General features: G+C 38.7%; 1 protein-coding gene across 4 annotated transcripts in view; it reads left to right on the forward strand.

The window, feature by feature from the left end:
• The first annotated feature begins 264 nt into the window (after positions 1–264).
• Pkhd1l1 (PKHD1 like 1) overlaps positions 265–21,161 on the forward strand; it is a 134,419-nt gene continuing 113,522 nt past the window's right edge. For all 4 annotated transcript variants that reach the window (XM_087898766.1, XM_087898767.1, XM_087898768.1 and 1 more), the window contains exons 1-9: positions 265–426; positions 2,257–2,346; positions 9,677–9,821; positions 10,755–10,863; positions 12,639–12,696; positions 13,969–14,062; positions 16,949–17,002; positions 17,489–17,562; positions 18,521–18,563. In XM_087898766.1, the coding sequence (XP_087754892.1) occupies positions 354–426; positions 2,257–2,346; positions 9,677–9,821; positions 10,755–10,863; positions 12,639–12,696; positions 13,969–14,062; positions 16,949–17,002; positions 17,489–17,562; positions 18,521–18,563 (740 nt within the window). In that variant the 5' untranslated portion in view covers positions 265–353. The remainder of the gene's footprint in view (positions 427–2,256; positions 2,347–9,676; positions 9,822–10,754; positions 10,864–12,638; positions 12,697–13,968; positions 14,063–16,948; positions 17,003–17,488; positions 17,563–18,520; positions 18,564–21,161) is intronic.

The following is a 21,161-nucleotide window of genomic DNA, read 5'->3' on the forward strand; positions in this document are numbered from 1 at the left end:
TGCTAACCCTTCATTCAGCCTGCAGCAAGCTCTCTGCAGAGATCTGTCTCCTGAGGCAAATAAAGATGCAAATAAAAATATATAACTCCAGAATTTAAAAGAAGGAAAATAAAGGTAGGGGACATAAAGGGAAAGTGTGTGTGTGTGTGTGTGTGTGTGTGTGTGTGTGTGTGAAGTCCTAAAGGCACAGCGGGCAAGCTGGGGGCGGGGCGGGGCGGTCCTGTGTTGGCCAAGTTCTTGGCTTCTGGGGCGAGTCCCGTGCGCCTGAGCAGCGTCTGGAGCCAAGTTTCAGCGCAGGAGGCTGCTGCGAGCCGGCGGCTGGTGCAGACTTCGCAGCATCCATCGGCTTGGCCATGGGACACCTGTGGCTCTCGGGGACCTGGTTTCTCTTCGGGCTGTTTCGGTGTGCAGCAGACGCCAGCAAAGGTAAGCAGTCGAGAAGGTAGGGAGCCAATCCAGAAATCCGGCTTCACGGGTCACAGAGAGGCGGGACCACCTGCCATCTGCCCTGGGCAGAGGCACTCCTGGGAACCTGGGGTCCTGGAGGAAGGCCTAACACGAGCCTTCTGACGTGGTACAGAGACAGTACTGAGAGAGACTGAGACAGAGGGAAGGGGGGTGGGGTCCAGAGAAAGACACCACACCGGTAGGACTAGCTAAAAAAAAAAAAAGAAACCCTCTTACAAATGTTATCAGTGCTGGAGTTTGAACTGAGGATGTCCCTCACCTCCCTTCAAAATGACACAGTTAAAAAGAGACTAGAAAAGCTGTTAGGTGACAGGTGAGGGACAGCCGGCAGGATCCACCTGAATCTCACCCCCCCCCCCCCAATCTTCTTGGATCTCTTTCCCTACTTAAGGAGACTAGTCCCAGGAAGCCAGGAATAGGTCCTTGTGATAGGTGTCAGTCAACTACAGGGTAAGCTGCCCAGAGTCTTCAAAGCAATCCCCAGGAGAGGGCTGGGGAGAAAGTGATAAGAAATTGGAGTTGAGCGCTGAGGTAAGGAGAGGATGAATTTGAGATAGGGGAGGCAGCAACGTCTGGAGATAGGATCCCGCTCCCTGCAGATCCTCTCTCTGCTCTCTGGGGGCAGGCACTGAAAGTAGGAACATATTGCAATACATGGCAAACTCGAGATCTATGCTAACCTGAAGCTCACAGACCTTGGGTCTCAGCGCCGGTGCCGCCTTTTATACTGACCGGCTACGGCTGCCCTGCCGTCAATCTAGTCCATGCTACATGTTTTCAGACCGCAATGAACTAGGCAATCATAATTTCCTTAACATTTCATTTCCGAGCCTCCATTTCAAAGCAATAATTTCTGTGGTTGTTCTTTGTGTCTTAAGATTTTCTATTGACTCTGATAAATTGTTTTTGCTTCTAGTTAAAATGCCACTCTAAGCAGAAAATAAAGCAATTCTGGCCACCACTCACTGTATTTCTGATTCATGATAAAGAATTTCGAGCAGTTTTCCAGAGAAACGGCTGGCTTGCTCTGCCGATCCCGCAACTCCTTCTGTTAGAACCTTTTTCCTATTTCTTGATGGTAGATCCAGGCTCACTAGCTCATATTTGCCCTTGGAGATACGGCAGAGGAATCCCTTTCTAGAAACTAGTGTGATCCTAAAAGTGTGAGTAAAATGTTTTTTTTTTTTTTCCAAGGCACCTGGAACCCTGTGTTCTTTCTGTCATTTTGTACTAACCTAGACTTTGAGGTAGCAGGTACTAATGCTCACATCTCGGTCTGAGGGAAGCTGGCCTAGTTTGATGAGAGGATTGGTGGTCTTTCCACTAAGCGCTCAGCATTGTTAGGACGCTCTTAGGCTGTGGGAACTGTCTGTCATTCCTAAAGTGACAGGACGTACTCTCTCTTTGTAATGCAGCGTTTGTCCTTGCGCCTCCTTATTACTACACTTACGGGCTTGACAGCAGTCTGCTTCTCCAGGCAGGTGCTGCCTGTGTATGTAAGCTGCGTGTGGTTCTGGATCTGTAGCTAGAGGAGTGGGGCATACAATCACAGGTTTACGAGTGTGTTATAACACGGTATGTGCGGATGTGGAGAATGGTTATGTCATTCTTCCTCTTTGCCAACCCCAAAAGTTCTTCACCCAAGGCCAGTGAGTGTTAATTAAGAACTTGAATCCCCGTTTGGGCACTGGTCACCCGTCATGCACATCTTACGAGACGAATGGGAAATGTCGTGTTTGAAATGAGCTCATGATTGATTCACAACTGCCATCTTTGTGTGCCTTTCAGATGGCTCTGACACAATCCCCAGAGTGACAGAAGTTACTCCTAAATACGGCAGCATAAACGGAGCGACAAGACTGACCATCAAAGGAGAAGGTATGGTTGCCCCGTGTTGGCCCGCATGCAAACATCAAAGACTGGAGTATTTTCCTCTTTTAATTGTGTGGTACTGGGGTTCCATTTTAATATTCCACATAACTAAGGACTTCATACATTCAAGGTAGGTACTTATCCCCTCTTAGAGTTTTATGTGTAAAATAACCCCCAATACAAAGCACACAGCACTAGTATAGTTTCTGCACTTGACCAACCTGGATCAAATCTTCCTCACTGATAGTAAAACAAACAAACAAACAAATAAATAAATAAACAACAACATCACATTATTGTCAGCTTGATCACCTGGACTCTAATTAAAATGACTTGTTTGACATTAAAAGATCTGGATTTAATGGCTAAAGTGAACTCCAGTCTTTTTCGTTACTCTTCCCAGGTCTGGTGATTTTCCTCTTTCAGAGTTTGAATGTAGCACGCTGCGGGGGAGAGGCCGGCTGTTGGGATAGAAATGGAATGTTAGTGAAAGATGGAAGATAGCGGAAAGCCAAACGGGGGCTCCCTCCCGCTGCCACCTAAGCCCTATCACATGCTGCATCAAGACATGAGTTATGTATGACGCCTGCTCCTTGCCTGGTATCAGAATGAAAGGATAGAAGGGAGATAGATTAAAAGTGCACTTCCTCCTAGGATGAAATAAAGAGATGGTCTGTCAGCCACCAGGCCTTTGTTATACCAACAGCACAACTACGCAGACACTTAGGAATGTTTGAAGGACATGAAAAAAGCACTTAAAAAAAGAGACATTAGCAAAATCTTCTATTTGACCTTTAACAAATAGGCCTTTGGAGTCAGAATTGACATAAGGAAATACTTATTATCATCTATATTAAAATGTATTTTATTACATTTAGCACCTCTATAAAATTCAGTACCTCAATGATATGATTAAAGCAGATTATATTCCTGAATGGTGAGCAATACATCTAACTGCCCCCCCCCCTGCTTCTTTGTGTGCAGTTAGGAATGGGAAACTGTATTTGTTAAAGATTTTAGGACATCTTAATCTTATCTACTTCATCTTGTAAAATGCTGTCATATTGGCAGCTGTTAGGTTCCATCATAAATGTAAATGCCACAAGAAGAAAGTTCGGGTTAAAACGAAGGAAAGCAAACACCCCAGCCTTGCCTTCTGTCTCCAAACCTGAACTCCCGGGACAGGAGCCACGACTAGCTTCGCTACCCGGAGTCAGAGCTTGTCTGGCTGGGACGGTTTTCAAATGTTGTCAAAGACAGAGTCCCTCAGCTGTCTTCTCTGCCCTTTGGTGACCCTTGAGGCAATTAGGGTTAGACTCCTCAGTAATGAAGTATAAGGTGTTAAGATACGTCTTTTTCTTTTCCTTGTGATCCCTGGTATCGAAACACTTTTGGCACAGTTTATAGATGAGTCAGTTCCCATTTGAACTGGAGACACCTGCATCCTCATCTTTACATCGTTTCCCTTTCTCTGCTTTAATAATTCTCTCTGTGACTCCAGACTGGCAGTGGGGAACCTACACAAGACCAAACTAGGCCCTCTGAAAGTGAGTGACAGTTGTTTGGCTTGGGCAGTTTGTGGGTCCATGGGCAGTGGCATCAGGATTTACCCCTAGCATCCAAACTGGCTTTTTGGATCCCATTCCCTGTGGAAGGATACCTGGCTCAGCCTAGATCTAGGGGAAAGCCTGATCCTGCCTCAAAGTGACAGACTTTGTTGATTCCTCACAGAAGGCCTTGCCCTCTCTGAGAAGTGGCTGGGGGGTGGGGTGAGAAGAAGGTGGGGGGAGTAGGAGTTGGGGAGGGAGAGAGAACTGGGATTAGTATGTAAATTTTTTTTTAAAAAACCCTTAAAAAGGGTTGTTTGTTGTTGCTGTTGTTTTAGTAACTCTCTGTGGCTAACTAAAACTGTGTTGATTTTGTTGCTTTCGAGCTATACTCTATATTGTTTGGTTGTCTTCCAAGCTTCATTATCAAGTCTCTGTTTTAAGAAGTGGTTAAGAGCACTGACTGCTCTTCCAAAGGACCTGGATTCAGCACCCACATGGCAGCCCACAACTGTCTGTAACTCCAAGATCTGACACCCTCACACAGACATACATGCAGGCAAAACACCATGGCACACAAAATAAAAATTTAAAAAAAGCAGTTGGTTAGATGAAGGGAACTTTGGTTACCTTTTCTGTTTCTCTATGTCAGTAGCTGGCAGACACATTTGTGTAGAGGTGTTCAATCACAGACCCTTTTTAATATTTTGGAAAAGACACGCATTTTGGTTCAGTACAATGGACTTTTAATTGGACTTTACATTGCAGCAAGTTAACTCTGTGATTGCTGGCTTTCTCATCAGTAAAACAGGTATCATTTCCCAGCGTCTGGTACTCACATGGCGACAGAACCCAGGTACCTGTTACATACTCTAAGCTCCACTCATTGTTTTACTTCTGTTCTTCTGTATTTACAGGCTTGGTTTTATTCTCCCACCTATTCCTCTGTATCTTCTCTCGCCATGGCTTTATAGCATTTAAGGACATCTCACTCTCATGCCAGCTTTGTAAGCTAGAGAAACCAAAACAGCCTACACTGCATGACAACGGCCAGTTTGAACAGCACTGCCGTGTTCCACGATAACAGCATGGGTGTAACTGCTGGATTGCTGCTATCAGCGGACCCAGCCTGTGTACCTGGCAATGCCTGTCTCCAGCTTTTCTTCAAAAAAGGAAAGAAAATAAAAGCACATCAACATGTCAGGACTTTCCATCCGAAGCCTCATCCTCTCTGTTTCCAGGGTACACCCAACCCTTCCTGTAATCTGTGCTTTGGAAAACTTCCAGAGACATCAGCTTTTTACCCAATGCCTTATTTAGAATTATACTTAGAATTAATTCTACCAAATAATCTGTTGGTACTCCTTTTTATTCCCTGAGTTAACTTAATATCAGACATATTCTGTACTTTTTCAGTATTTCTTTTTATTTATTTTTTTTCCCTTTTATTTCACCTTGTTGACAAGCATGTCTGTGCACCACATGCATGCCTGGTATCCATTGAAGTTAAAGAGGGTGTGAGATCCTATGGAATTGGAGTAACAGGTGATTGTGAGCTGCCATGTGTGTTCTAGGACTCAAACCCAGGTCCTTTGGAAGAACAGTTAGTGTTCTTAGCTTCTGAACAATCTCTCCAGTCCCATTAATCTCTGTTTTCATGGCAAAAATGTATAATTAAAATGTTTAAATATCTTGTTAATTCCTTCATATTTTCTCATTGGTTTTCCTTGGAAAACTTCATGCTTGATATTATTGATACTCCCAAAGTAAAACCGATATCATCATTGGATAGTTTTATTATTGAATATTGTACTTGCCTGCAGAATGCCAAAGTGCAGACCTGTGTCATCAATGCAGCATGTACCCGATATAAAAACAAACACATGTGTCACATCCTGAAGCATATCACAAGTAAAATATTCCATTCTTTAGTTTCCAGCAGCCCTTCTGCGTGCTGTGAACTCAATGTGAACCCCAAAGATAAGCAGAAGTTGGCAAAGAAAAACATTGGGTATGCAAGTACTTGTCTTGGGCTTTTAAAGTATTTTTTCATGACTCTATTTTATTACTAACTGCCTTAATAGTCTTAAAACTTCAAATTATATGATAGTATCTTTCATATGGAAGATTTATAAATGTATTTTTTTTTGTAAATCTATGTCAAATACATTTTCTGACTCAGGTTTCCATTTTGAGGAATAAGGTCTCTATCCTTTACTGAGTTTCTTTCTACTTTTATTGCCCACAAAAGAAAAAAATGGGAGAAAAATTGAACAATAGAGGATGGTGGAAGTTAGAATTGGTAACAAATAACAGCACTGGTTGGAGCCTGTGTTGTTTTTAAAAAGGATGTTAATGCTGTACCTAAACGTTAGAGTTTTCATGAGGACAGCAGCCAATTAAAGCACTCCTAGGTCAGATCGTATTGAGCTGCTGTCAAGTTAAGCACTATATACCACTGCTTAGCAATCTGACCATCCAACAGCAGAGATGATGGGGGTTTTCTGATGAGGAGAACAAGAGAGTTTATAGGTTTGTTTAAAGTCAACCAGGCAGGAAGTGCCGGCACTGAGACTCCAGCCCAGGACCTTCCAGACTGAAGCCTGGACTCCTCCGTTGAAAAGCACCATCACAGGTGGCATTATCTGAGCCGGAGTCAGGAGTGAGGGGGGGGGGGATGGGCATCTGTCACAGTGGAGTCTTGCTCTAGTCCTGTGTTCAACCAGGCAACAGGGCATGCGTGTGACCTAGTGGACCTTTGTAAAACAATGAAAATGTCCAGGAATTTGACAGCGAGTCACACCATAACTTTCTAGACTTATCTACGATTTCCTAAAATTAATTCGTATATAGTAAATAGGATATTTATGTCACAGTGTCATTTATATGATTATAAGTAGTACTATGCACAGAAATGAAAGTTTATTGACCTACAAGGGTTCACCGTTTTTTTTCTTGTTCATTGGTTTAAGTGACTGCTCTGGGGATATAGTCTGAAGGTAATTATGTTGTGAGATGGAAACAGCTTATAAATATGCATTAAAATTTTGGTAATTTCAAACTCACTATGAGTCAAAAATTTTGTCATCGAGGTATTTTAAAGTGCTTTGATATTTTTAGGAAGATATTCTTAAGTGTACTTATTCAAAATTTAACAATTTTAAATTTAAATTTTAAATTCAAAATTTAACAATTTTAAATTCAAAATTTAACAATTTTGGATTTTAAGCAATGTAGACAAAACTGTAAGAAATTAAATTAATAAAACAATTGTACCTTAGATAATTCCGTAAGAGTACATGATTTAGCTTTATACTAGAATAATTTTCATATTATTTATTTTCATAGGTTTATTTTCATTAATATCATTTAGCATCTTAAAAGAGTTTGTACATCATAAACTACTTAGTCTATCTTTAATTACTTCTATCAATACTTTCTCATTACTATGTAAGAGTAAATTAAATAAATAAGATTAAACTAAGTTTCTGCTGTTTTGCACTAACCGTTTGCTGGGTTCAGTTTCATTATCTCCATCAGCCTGACGATACACTCTCGTTTTGTCTACCTGAAAACAATGTTAAAGAAATGTCACTGGGCTTCTTACTCTGTCTGCGTGCCATCTCCAGCTCTAGCCCAAGTTCTCTGACTCTTTTTATAGTAAAATTCCTGGAAAATGTTAGCAAGCTCTGTCTTCTGTGCTTATTGCTTTTATTTTATTTTTTAATATTTATTTATTTATTATGTATACAATATTTTGTCTGTGTGTATGCCTGAAGGCCAGAAGAGGGCACCAGACATCATTACAGATGGTTGTGAGCCACCATGTGGTTGCCGGAATTGAACTCAGGACCTTTGGAAGAACAGGCAATGCTCTTGACTACTGAGCCATCTCTCCAGCCTTGCTTATTGCTTTTAGACAAGTCGCTAATCCAAACATTTTCCATCATTTGCTGAGAAGTTCATGGCCAGAATAGCAGTGAATCTAGAAAGGTCACTGATCCGCGTCAAAGCCTTGAGTGTTTCTCCACACACAGAAATGATCTAATCACTACCCTGTTTTCCATCCTCTTCATTTTCATACTTAGACTTCCCCAACCATAGCTTCCATTACTTGGTTCTACAAACACAATCCGACCCCTGCCTGGGTACATTTTCTTCCCTCTACCTGATAGGCGATTCTTTTAGATATCCTTAGGCCTTCCGCCCTCTGAAAAGCTCCCACGATCATCTTCACCATATGTCTCCTGCATCTCTGTCACATGACACCCTCACTTCTGATTACAGTCACGGATGCCCCAAAGCCACTGTGAATGCTTGTCTCCCTTCCCCCCTGCCAGTTTCCATGATTAGTTTGAGCAGTGAAGATGGTACAGCCAGTGACTTCACATGCAGAAGGGAATGGTTCAGCATTAAGTGATATCTGTGCATGGCTCCAAGGGAGTAACTAATGATTATACAGGGTCAGAAAGGAAAAGCAATGAAAGTCTCAGAACAAGGAATTCTTAGAAATGGGCAGGCGAAGGCACTCCTGGCACCGAGAGCAAAGCAGGCAAATCTATGTCTCAAGCTCACTCCCACAAGGGAGTGTCCTCACAGGGGAGTGGAACACGCAGGCTGATTCTGTGACTCAAGACACCAGCTTCTCTCCTTGGCTAGCTCAAGGCTTGTGCAATAGGCCTGTGAAGAATGGCCCTGTGACGGAGGCTGCACGTGGTGGGAAGGAGGCATTGTTTTCCACCAAAGCAATCACTGAATGCCTTTTCTGTCAGGAGCAGAGAAATCTTAGGTGATGCTGGACTTGAGCTCGCTGTTCAAGTTCCTAGGTAGGAAATGCTTCTCCTAAGGATTACAACATAGGTTTTGACCTTAACTGCATGGAAATAGCCAATACTGCTTACTAACTTGATGCCATCAAGCATTTTGAATTCATGACTAGAGACAATTCATTCTGCTTATCACAGAGAAGTAATGATGTTTTGCTTCATTGTAACGGGGAGGAGTGTATCTGGAATTTATGGTATTGGGGGGGGGGCATGTCTTTTGGCTCCCGTATCTAAGGATAACTGTGACAGGGTAATTGTAGCACTGTAATTCATTAAAAAGAAGGCAATTAAGATTTCTGAACACCTACAGATGAAGGTTGCTGTCACCCTGGTCACTGCGGCACTGGACAAGGATGAGAGGCATTGATAAAGAAAATCAGGAGTTCGAGGCCTGTCTGGGATGCAGGATACCCTTCACTAAAAAAGAAAATAAAAGAAAGAAAGTGTACAGCATAGTGGTTTTGTGTAGAATAAGGAATAGTGTCTGCTCCGTACTTTGGAAGGGGCTGGCTTTACACGCTCTTGTACTCCCTTTTCTTTCTAATCACAACTTGAGCAAATAGATGTCTATCTACTTCGGTTCACCCGGTGCCTGTCGGTTCCTCAAAGTTCCCACAACTTTGTGGCCTCAAATGGCTTTTCTGATGAAATCAAGTAGAGTCCTGGAACTTATACAGTGCATGCCCACAGGAAGCTTCATTATATAGGACTGTAGAGTATATAAATGAAAGTGTAACCTCTCTCTCCACCTTATGTGTATCGAACAAAAATGTGCATGAATAAGTTAATTCAAGACCAATACCTACGCTCCCAGAGTTTTAATATGGGGATAAGTATGAAATGAATTTATCTTCTTCCTCCAGTACTGTTCATTATTCCATTACGAATGGTTCAATATTGGGTTACGACTGTTAGAGCTCAAGAAATAGAATGTCACTAATAATGGTTTCATTACTCTTGCAGGCTTTTCTCAAGCAAATCAGTTCAACTATGGAGCCGACAGTACTGAATGGGGAAACCATGTGCAATTAGTTTCGTCTTTCCAGTCAATTACTTGTGATGTGGAAAAAGATTCAAGCCATGCAACTCAAATTACATGCTATACTAGGTCTGTTTAAACATGCCTTTAATAGCATTATTTTCATCATGTCAGGAATCGGTTATGAGTGTTGGTATTTTAACAGTTTGGTCACTCTGCCTATTACAGGTAATAGTTACAGTTAACAGTCATCATATTTGATTTCATGATGCTGATATTAGTTTATACCCTTATTATGGTCAACTGTAATGCTCTTTATACATGATGACATTATAAATATATACTCTGCGCTCATTCTTCTGCTGTTGGTACTATCGTACTTTATCATTCCTGGACTCTTCTAAGAAATAAATGGCTGCTATTAGTAATTAGTAATGACGTGCCTCAAAATATTCAAATCACGTGTTCCTGTTCAGCTTAATTGACCTTATTCAAATATTCATATATTTACTACAATTAAAGATGATAATTTTGTGTGGTGACATGTCAAGTTTGTTGCTAGCACTTTAAATCGATCAACATTATTAATAATTTAGGGGAGCATTAAACCATTTTAAAATGCAACTTCTAGTACTGACTTAAACACATGTTCCGAAGGATGTTGGCTGCATTACTCTTGCTGACTGTATGGAGGCTGTAGAAACTTTTAAGAGAGGCCTTATTAACAGCTTTTGAAATGCGTAGCACAGAGTCACTAAGTCTACCAAGATGGCACACTTAACATGATTATTATTGCTGGATGTGGTACCATTTATTTTACTTTTTAGCACAAACCCATATGTGTTCCCACAATAAACATTCATTATACAGGATTATAATTTGCAATATAGGGTGATTTAGAATAACGCTTTTTAATCATATAAAAGTGGAACTTAGTAGTAGATCACTGAGGCTATGAAGCTTGATTTTAACAATGAAGGCAACTAAAGCGGTAGTTCTCATTATTACTCTATGCTGGGAGAAGTCACTGTGTGTCTCGTGTGTTCTTCATGTCTTTCCCAGAGCAATGCCAGAAGATACCTACACCGTCAGAGTCAGCGTGGATGGGGTGCCCATTGCAGAAAACAACACTTGCAAAGGACTGGCCAGCAGCCGAGCATGCAGCTTCAGCGTACGTGGGATCGTTTCGTCGTCATGATTGAGCTTGTGTCTTTCTCACAAGACTAACCTTTTTTTTTTCTTTAGTTTTTATAGATTGTTATCCATTTCCATATTAACAAGTTGCGAAATGTAATTTTCCATTTTAATTGACTTCCATGGCAACTTAACCTCATTTACTGCCGCTTCGTTTCTGCCTCCTTTACACTCCTTTTATAAATGAATGAAATGTTCACATTCTCAGTTCATTTTCCTGCTGATCATTTATTCCCCTTCTTCTAAATTCTGCTCTTGGTTTGATTTTTCTCCTTTTTTCTTTTAAGGGAGTTACCCCAATCCCCCATTTTAAATAGTAATGTTAACGTATCTTCCTTCTATATAATTGTCAATGTAATGAGCCTAAAGGAACGTATTCACTCCTGAAGTTCAGGTTTTTATAAAGAATGACATTTAGGAAAATATGTTTCTTCAATTATTGTCTTGTACATCCTTTAAAATTCCACTTGGTTTCAAGTTGTTTATAGCTGAATCCCACAGTGTCTCGGTGCTACTAGGATGACAGTTTTGTCCTGTAGCTCTACTCTTTATTTCATCAATATTAACTTTTTCACACACTAGCATTTGTCTTTTTATTAGCTATCTCTCATTTTTGCTTTACAAAAAAAGAACATATATATTTGACTAATAATATGTTAATATAATTCAATGTAATTATTCAAAATAATCAATGTATCATTTACTGTATGTCTGGCTGTGTTCTAAGTATTTAGTGATTATAAACTTTTTGCTTATATAACAATCTCACTTTTGGATGCTCATATTGTTATCTCTAACAAGTTGGTGCACAGAAAAATTTTATTACTTGCATGTAATCACATGACTAGTAGGTGGTTGAGCTTAAATATCAATTTGGACCATTGACTCTCTCCCCTTCATGCATGTACTGAAGCATGTCTGAAACGTTAAGTATTTGTTTCTGTAGATCACAAGTCCGGTGTGGGTCTAAGTTGGCAAGGTAACTTGAGGGGTGGCATTCTTTCCAGAAACTAGAGGGAGAACAGGTTTCCTTGACTATTTTTGCTCCTGGATGCTGTCCACATCCCTTAGCTCCTGGTCTTCTCCCACTGTCTCAAAACCAGCGAAGGTGGTCTAACCCTTCCTTACGTCACTCTCCCTTTGCTTCCAATGTCATTTCAAGGCCAGCCACTTAGCAAACTTCAGTCCACTTAGCCATCTGTGTATATCCCGATGGACTCACTGACTGGAACACAGGCGCCTTTGGGGGCTTTTGTCCCAGGGATTGGAGTTTATGTCATACTGATGACCTCCCTGTCATTCTTAAGAATTACACCGGTGTTGCATGGTGTCTTAGCCTTGCTGAGATCTTTCTATGTTTCATTTTGATGTTTTGAAATATACTTTGTTTCTTATTTTTCTTCAGAAGATTATTTAAAAAATAAGGCTTAAAAATTTATTTCATCCACTCCTGAAAGTTTTTACTGGAGGGTTATTGCTGTAGTTTGGCTTATACTGTTTACAAAGGCATGAGTGACTTTTTAAATTCCAGACTATGGATATTATAAAATTCCAAACAATTTTTAGAGGATAAAGAAAAGATCTTGAAAAAAGCAGAAAATGTCCCAAACTTCATTTTCTATACGAAAAACTATTTTGACGGTCAGATTATTGGTAATGTTGAAATAAAACTGATACAGAAAACAGAATTGTGAAATTAGGATCAAAACAGAGGTAAGAATGCTAGCTGACATGGTTATTAATATTTTACAGGCAAAAGGTTTTAGAACCCCAACAATAAGGAGCATCACACCTTTATCTGGGACTCCAGGTCTGTTCTATGGCAACTGAAATGTTTTGGGACTTGTGGCAATTGATTTATTTTTAGCATACAAAAGTATATTTAATTTATAAATATTATTTTTCTGATTATAATAAAATTATTTTCAAAGGTTGAATCTTAATCACTAATAATGTATTTTCCTTGCCAGAGATTGAGCTAGTATCTAGTGTTCTTTTTGATAATGTGATCTTATCAGCTTATAATCTTGTAGAAATATGTGAGAATGCCCTTTTCTTCAGCCTGGACTAATGGAAGTCCTAACTGTTGTCAAGAATTTTGTGGCAGGTATGGGTTGCATTTACCTATAACTCTAGAACTCCAGAGATAAAGGCAGAACTTAGCTGATACATAATGGCAGTTAGTTTCAAAAAGTTTGATGAAAAAAAAATAACTGCTAAAAAAAAAACCCTGCATTTAAATCTTTCTCTTGTCTTTGATGTCTACCACCAAATTTATCTAAGATTTGTTTCTCGTTTTCTTCTTTTAAATGTTGTTCATTTATTTGGCTTTCGAAAAATTGGGACAAGACCTTGCTATGTACCCCTGGTTGGTCTGAAATTCACTTTGTAGATCAGGCTGGACCTGAATTCACAGCGGTTCTCCTGTGGTACAAGCCCAGGTGTGACTACCATGCCAGGGTCTTGCCTTGATTTAATAGTTGTCATGCTTTCCATATGAGGAATTCTTTATTTCAAAATTAGATGTTCGTATTTGTCGTATATGTAGGAAACATATTTTGAATTTATAATTTGCTTTAAATTTTCATTAATATTTTTTCTGTGAAGTAATTTTCTTTGTTCAATCTATATATTTTAATGTCTTTTTCCCCCGTTTATCCTGGGGAAGACCACTGATCCTGATTATATAATATGACATAAAATTTCCACCTAGTTTCCAGGATTGTTTTAATTTCATTTTTATATTGTTTTTATTTAAGTTACATTTTTATCATTTGGAATAATGTAGGACTTTTTTCTTTTCAAGCAAACTAAATGTTGACTCAACTAATATTTACTAAGAAATTCATCCTGTTGTTCATTTTATAGTGCATTAATCTAGGACTCCTTAGCAATGTTCATTCATGCTTTATTGTATTTTAGCTATTTCAAAACAATGCTGAAAATACTGTTGAACAATCAATATAGATGTCTAGATTTTGTTTTACTGGGAAAATCTATAATATTTTGGAATGAAATGTACAGACAGATACTCTCAACCACAATCAACCTGAGGATTTGTTTTATTTTGTTTTGCTTTTAGGAACATTAATAATTATTCAAGGCAGGCTCTTCACAGACGTCTATGGAAGTAATATTGCACTGAGCTCAAATGGAAGAAATGTTAGAATTTTGAGGTAATCTTTTATTGTGGAAATATTGCAATAGTCTTATAACTCACAGATGAAACAGGATATCCTAAATGTAATAGAGTCTTGGTGGTATCAAAGCCAACTACAACTAGATGGAACTAGTCAAAATTTCAGTCCTAGAGGAAGAGAAGCAGACTATAGTTGATTTCTTCTTTTCTGGTCTGATATTACTTCTTTTTTCTGTGAAGGCAAAGTCAGTAATAATTATGGGATAGCCTCGGAACTTTATTAATAGAGGACCTTATTTCTTATCCAGACACATTTTACATATGTGAACATATCTAAGGCCTGGAATACATAGCCCAGTCAAGGTCAGTAGTAGAATTCAGAGCTTCTAACACAATCTACATTTTTATACCACACTTTGATAAAGGGGAGAGGATTGGAAGTAGGCGTAGCCAACAGCTCCTGAGCAACAAGAGCTTTGGTCCTGGTCGCCCTGTTTACCAACTGTGGGCCAGATGGGATAGCACTGGTTAGTCCAAAAACTGCCACCCCCTTTTGGACTGGAGACTTTGCTGTCAAGGGAGAGTTTTCCTGTGGCATATGTGGGGTTATCTCAGCTCTTTCTTAAAAGCCTGAAAGGGTCCGTTTCTTTCCTAAGGAAGTGGATGTCATGTTGTTGTTTTTAGGGTGCTTCCTGCCTACTGAACACTTGTACCAGAGAGATGGATGGATGAACTCAATTTACAATTTATACAGCAGTTCAAAGATTTGTTAAGTACTAAAAAGGTTATAGATCACACACACACACACACACACACACACACACACACACACACACACACATACACACACACACACACACATGCTTTTCCAAACAAGCAATGTAAAGATTTGTACTAAATGAAATCAAAATGGTTTATCTAGCATATTGTGAGCCAGAACTCACCATTAAATCAGGGTAGTGTATAATGTTTTGCAATTGTTTATAATGAATATGTATACAGAGGGAAATAATTACAAGAGAAATGTTTTATGTGCACAATTTAGTGTAAGTAAAGAGTGTCTGCTTCAGCATAATTGAGCACTATGGATGGCTTATATTACTACTATTAGAATTTTCTCATTTGCCTTTTCCTATAATGAGTCTAAGAATGGAAACTATAAGCTTCCAAGTGAGATTCTGAGTCACCAAAATTGTTCAGAGTGCTTGCAAACAAGCCCATCTGTCTGAGTTTAATCCTCAGAGCCCATGGTGGAACTCTGACCTCCACATGCAAGCATGCAAGCGCCAGCCTGTGAGAGGCCTCATCTATGCACGTTACACACACATACACAATGATCAATAAAACTAAGATTGAGAAGAGATTCCTCTCTCTACCATCAGAATTTATTTCTGTGCCATACCAGGAAATCAGTAAAAACTGTTTTCTGAAATCACAAAATCCTTCAGAAGGGACCCAACTCTTGTCATCTGGAAATCTTGAGAGGTAACAGGCAAGTATAGAGAACCTTTCACCTACTAAGAGGGTGAGAATTCTTAAACACTTAGTGACCTCATGGCACCTTGCTGATGATGACCCTGGGGCTCCCAAGACACTGACTTATTCTACCTGAGTTGCAAAGGGTCTCCACACTAGGGACAAAATCAGAAGATCTTCTACCTGTGAGGCCTTGTCCTTTCTGCCAAATTTCCCAATCTGGTCTACGTACAAATCATAAAAAACACTCAAATGAGTTGAGGAACTTGCACCTGTCCACAAGTCGTTGACCTAGAAGTTTCAACAAGAAAAATTCTAATCTATATCTATATCTAGTCAAGTAGAGTGCTATTTTAGACACATACTTTTTCTATCCTAGGGAGTGATAACACGTGTGAGAACACGTGGTTTGAATCCTTACTGTATCCCTTACTAGCTAGATGTGGACGAGCTACTTCATGTCTCTGTTTCGGTGTCTTCTTCAGCAAGTGGAAGAAAATAGGAAGGTGATAATTATTAAATTATAGCATGATCACAATGGATAAATCTATTTGATAAGAGCCTATGTTAGCTGATAAATTTATTGTTTAGTTGGAATAAAACAGAAAGTTAAAAGGAGAATTTGACTTGACAGAGCTTCACAATGGAAATAATGATTTTTTAATTTTTATTTAAGAAGCCTAATGTAAAGTTTACGTAAAGCATACATATTCATGTGTGTGTGTGAGAGAGAGAGACAATAACAAAGTTGTCATAAATCTGGAAGGAAGCAGGGGGAGTAGTGACATAGAAGGGGTCTGAGGGAGGAAAGAGAATGGGGAAATTTATGTAATTATATTTTGATTTAAGAAAATGAAAAAAGGACTGTGTACAAAAGTACATTCAAAATATCAGTGTTTCCTTCTAATAGACGTCATCAACACTTACAGTTCACATCTCTGTTCAGCTTGGGATTCAGGTCACAGAAGCTGGGTGACATGTTCTGATGCTGCAGACCATCAATTCTGATATAGCAAGACCCTTGTCAACTGTGAGCCTCCAAAATCATTTGGTGATGACATCGGGCATTCTGATGTTCGATTTCTACATCTTAAACTTACAAAAATCCATCTTATTTGACTTGATTAAACTTTCATTGGATAAGTCCCTATTTTGTTTTACGCCTAAATTATACCAGAAGTGTTATGATTATTATATTTAGTGATTTTCCCCGGAAAATTGTCTGTCACAGAAGCAGAGAGAAATCTCACATTCACAGATTTGTCTTTGTGCCAAGAGCAGGAACTGACACATAGGGATGATGAATAGATGTTTAAGTAGTGAGTGATGAAAAATAAGCAACCGAGGAAAAAAATAAGAGGTAGCCATTGATTTTAGTAAAAAGAGTAGAATTTTAAATTTATTAAATACAACTTGATTTTTTTTCTAATACAAAATATTTGTACAGAACCTATATTGGAGGAATGCCCTGTGAACTCCTTCTGCCACATTCTGATGATTTGTAAGTAATTAAAATAATTTTTAAAATAAAAATTCATATAAATATAATAATTTTATGTAGTAAATATCAGCAATAATGCATAGCTATATGGATTGTAATAATTACCTTTTATATAATAAATTAGCATTCATTTATAACTGGCTTCTTCCTTATACACATATATATGTCACTAATGTAACATACTATTTAGGTTCTTATTTCTACTAAGAAATAACTTTATGACATCATTGTTGCACTTGATAGCATTTGAAATGCCTCAAAAGTAACATTAACAAAAATACCACAATTAATCACAAGCTATTTCAGTGATAAATGTATTTTATTAAAATATCTCCAATAAAGTCTGAGAAATGAATCATTTTGCTGAAATTTTAGATGCAGCAATAGCAGCAATATGTGTACTGTGATATAAAGAGATGTTTTTAGGAAATAACAGTATCTAAATAGTCAATAAGAGTCTTAATGCGAGCATATTTCCTTTGCTAGGTATGGCCTAAAACTCGATCATCCCAGTGGAGATATAGGGTCTGTGACATGTAAGACAACAGGGACTTACATTGGTAAGTGTTAGCCTTCCTCTTGCCAAGCCTGGCTCTTCCCTGATTTATTTTCTCCACGACATTCCCTGCGTTATTTTCCCCTCAAATCTATCACTTGGTTTTTGTCTGAAGTTTACATATGATGTGATTTTTTTCTTCTTCTTTTACTTTTTTCCTCCCTCAGAGGATACATGACTAATTCCGCTGCTGTATTGATTCTTTAATTTAAAACCTGTTTTTTTCCTCTCAGGGTGCATACTCCAAATATACAGACCTTTTAGTTCTTTAAGGCTTGATTAGCACACATTAGTTACACATAAGCGCGTCACTGCGACATTTCATGCATGTCTATAATGTGCTTTGCCATATTCAGCCCGTTGCCCTCTCCTGACTCCCTCCAGGTCCCATTGCACGGTTTTAAATCTGTGAGCAAGCTTCCTCCCTCTGTCTCAGGTCCTGTGTAAACATTCTAGCCTGAACATTTCAGATAGAATTGTTGGCCAGGAACTCTTTGTCAGAGCTCTGTTTTCCATCCTCACACCTCGCTTTCCTTTCCTTTGATAACCTCATCCCAACGGTTAGCTCTCGGTGCCGTTGCTCTTGACGGAGAAGATATGCCGCACTAGAAGGCCATTGATTCTGTTTCGCTGTGTCTGCTCCTGCTGCCCAAAGCTCTTAATGATTCAAAAGCTTCTGAATGAATGAAAGGACTTCAGGGCAGTACACATGTACACCTTTTTATCATTCATCATCTGTAATCATATTTTGTCAGATTTTCCAGTTATAACCTCAAAATACCCACTTACATATTTTTATATTGTACATACTTTAAAAATAGTTCATTTTCACCTCATTAGGACTTTATAGGTCAAGTATTCTTTTAGTAAATTTCTCTAAACTTTAATCAGCCTTTTAATGTAGAGTTATTGCTCTCTTCTGATTGAGAATTTAATTGATTATGTATTTTAATTAATTTCAGGTCATCACAATGTCAGCTTCATCTTAGATAGTGATTACGGAAGGTAGGCCATTCTTTAAATAATAATTTTCATAATTTATTCAAATGGGTAAATAAAGTGTATATTTACTTTGCTCTGTTGATACAGAGATTAAAGGATTAATCATTTTCCTCACCAAAATTTACATTCAAAGAGTCTGTAACTCCTGTTCACTTATAACTTTCAACTCACAAAAAGCTCTTTGTATTACTGGGACTCTCGCTTGTAAACATGGTATGGAAAAAGTGCTATTTTATGTCTTATTCCTCATATGTTTTAATTGTAATTCTTTTCAGAACAAATAAAATTTGTTTTGAATTAACGTAAGAATAAATAAAACCTCGTGATTAGTGTTACCTCATATTTTCCTTTCATATATCCGTACTCAGAATGTTGCAAAGGTTTTCAAGACTGTGTCTTAGCATCACTACTAATAACACAGAGCTATGTCTAAACAGAATTTATTTCCAAATTTCCTATGCACATATTTCAGTAAAAAACTTTCATGTATTCATAGAAAAGTAAGTCTGTGCATCTCACATTGTTGTTGCTCATGTTATACAATGCTGGCGTGGTATTAGACATGTTTCCTAAGCTATCTAGATTCATCTTCCGGAGAACCTATAAAGCAAGCTATTATCCATCCGGTTTCCCACTGGGAAAAAAATGAGATGAATATTAAATAGTTCAGCAGAAATATCTTATGAGCAAAACCAGCTAGTGCATGCTGTCTAAATCCATGCCCTGGGCAATGGTTTCAGCCCTGCCATGACTGATGGAGGGGTTCCGCCTTCAGCACCACATCTCATTGTTGTCTAAACTTCTGACCTAGGATTCTTACCAAGCAGGACGACTGCACTCTTGGCAGCGTTTGAAGACGTGTGTAGGGGCAGCATTTACTGACTGTCAGTAAAACTGTGTGTGCTAAAACGACTCTTGTGGGCAGGACCATGATTATCCAACTTCAATGAGTTGTCCGGCCCCAAATGTCAAAGTGTCTTTCACTGAGAAAATGAGCTACTTGACAGACTTCCAAATGAGTAATACTCTTTACTAATAAAGTTGTAGTGTATCAATAATAGATAGGCCTATTGATTTCCTCTTGTGATTAAAAGGCTCAGTGATTAAAAGTGTGAAATGACGGACATCAGTTCAATAAAGTAAATGGTGTCTTTCTCCTGAGTGTCCCAGGCTGAAGGAGGGATTCAGAGTTTGCTCCTCCCCGCATGGAACTGCAATTACAATTTGGTCAAGGTCAACTCTCATTGTATTTAGAGATCATTTAGCTCTAAACACAGAGAAGCAAATGTTTTGTAACAAAATGGTGCCCAGGCTGGATGCTTCCCTGTAGATCAATGTGGAATGGAAGAGAAACATGAAGCTTAGTATACTTCAAGGACGAATCAGGGGAGAAGATGCATAAGTGTATTAGAAAACACCTTTGAAAACTCTTCAAGGCAAATTACTTAGAGTTGAATGTGACTGAAAAGCTGTTTTCTGTAAGAACAGACCCATGTCCAAAGAGCTTGTAAATTACGCAGTAGAATTTTGCCAAAGGGTTTACAAAACAGTGTCAGAAACCAACCATTACTGAGTTTTAAATTCTTCCAAGGACCACATAGAGTTCTTTTAGGCTCCTGGTTTTATTCTTTCTAAGATGAAATAAAATGAATTTGCTTCTGAGACTATATAAAAAGTGTTAATTGCCAAATCCATCATGCATCTTTCAGAGAAGTAATTACCCCAAAGTAAGTGGTTTGAGTGATCAAGGCTGAATAGTACTGTGCAGCTTACATAAATCAATCTGCTGCAACAACAGACTTAGACTCCATCTAAAAATCCGCAAAGGCTGAACAGGAAAGCACTCAGGAAACCGAGACAGGAGGATTGTGATAAGTTTGAGACCCATCTGGACTACATAATGAATTTCAGTCTCATCTGGGTTACAAAGTGAAACCCTGTTTCAAAAAATAGTTTGTAAAGCTTGTAAATTCACACATAATATTAGCAAGGATGCTCCATTAAACTCTTAATTCTGTGATCTTGATTTCTAATTTCATTTTCAGTCTTTTTAAAGCTAATGACTAGCTGGTCACAGTGGCATGCATCTGCAAACTCAGTGCTTGAGAGGCTGAGACAAGAGATCTATCATAAGTTCAAGGACACTACGGGCTACACAGTGAATACCAGGCAACCAAGGCTACAAAACACGGCCCTGTCTCAAAACAGCAAAAGAAAGAAAGAGAGCCTATGGCTGTTAGTTTTACATTAATGACATATAATTTATGAAAGTATGTTTCTATATAAAATAGTCTTAGGAATTAAAGATAACTATTAAAATATGAAATTTGCCACATAGAAATCCTCGGTTTAAAATTGCAAGATATTATTAAAAAGTGTTAAATCATTTTATAAGTTATAAAATTCATATGTTACAAGTTTTAAGAGCACCCCTGCATATAAAATGAAACAATTAAAGACCACATTGGCACACATTCTGCATTTCTTGGGAATGCCCAACCTTTGATGCTGTGTTTCCCCAAGTTCAAACAGCAGCTGCTCCAAACTGATAAGGTTCAGATGAGACCGTCTTAATTGAGGAATGCCTAGTCATTATCAATA

Source organism: Myodes glareolus, chromosome 19 (assembly GCF_982192425.1).
Source record: "Myodes glareolus chromosome 19, mMyoGla1.1, whole genome shotgun sequence".
Taxonomy (NCBI): Eukaryota; Metazoa; Chordata; class Mammalia; order Rodentia; family Cricetidae; genus Myodes; species Myodes glareolus.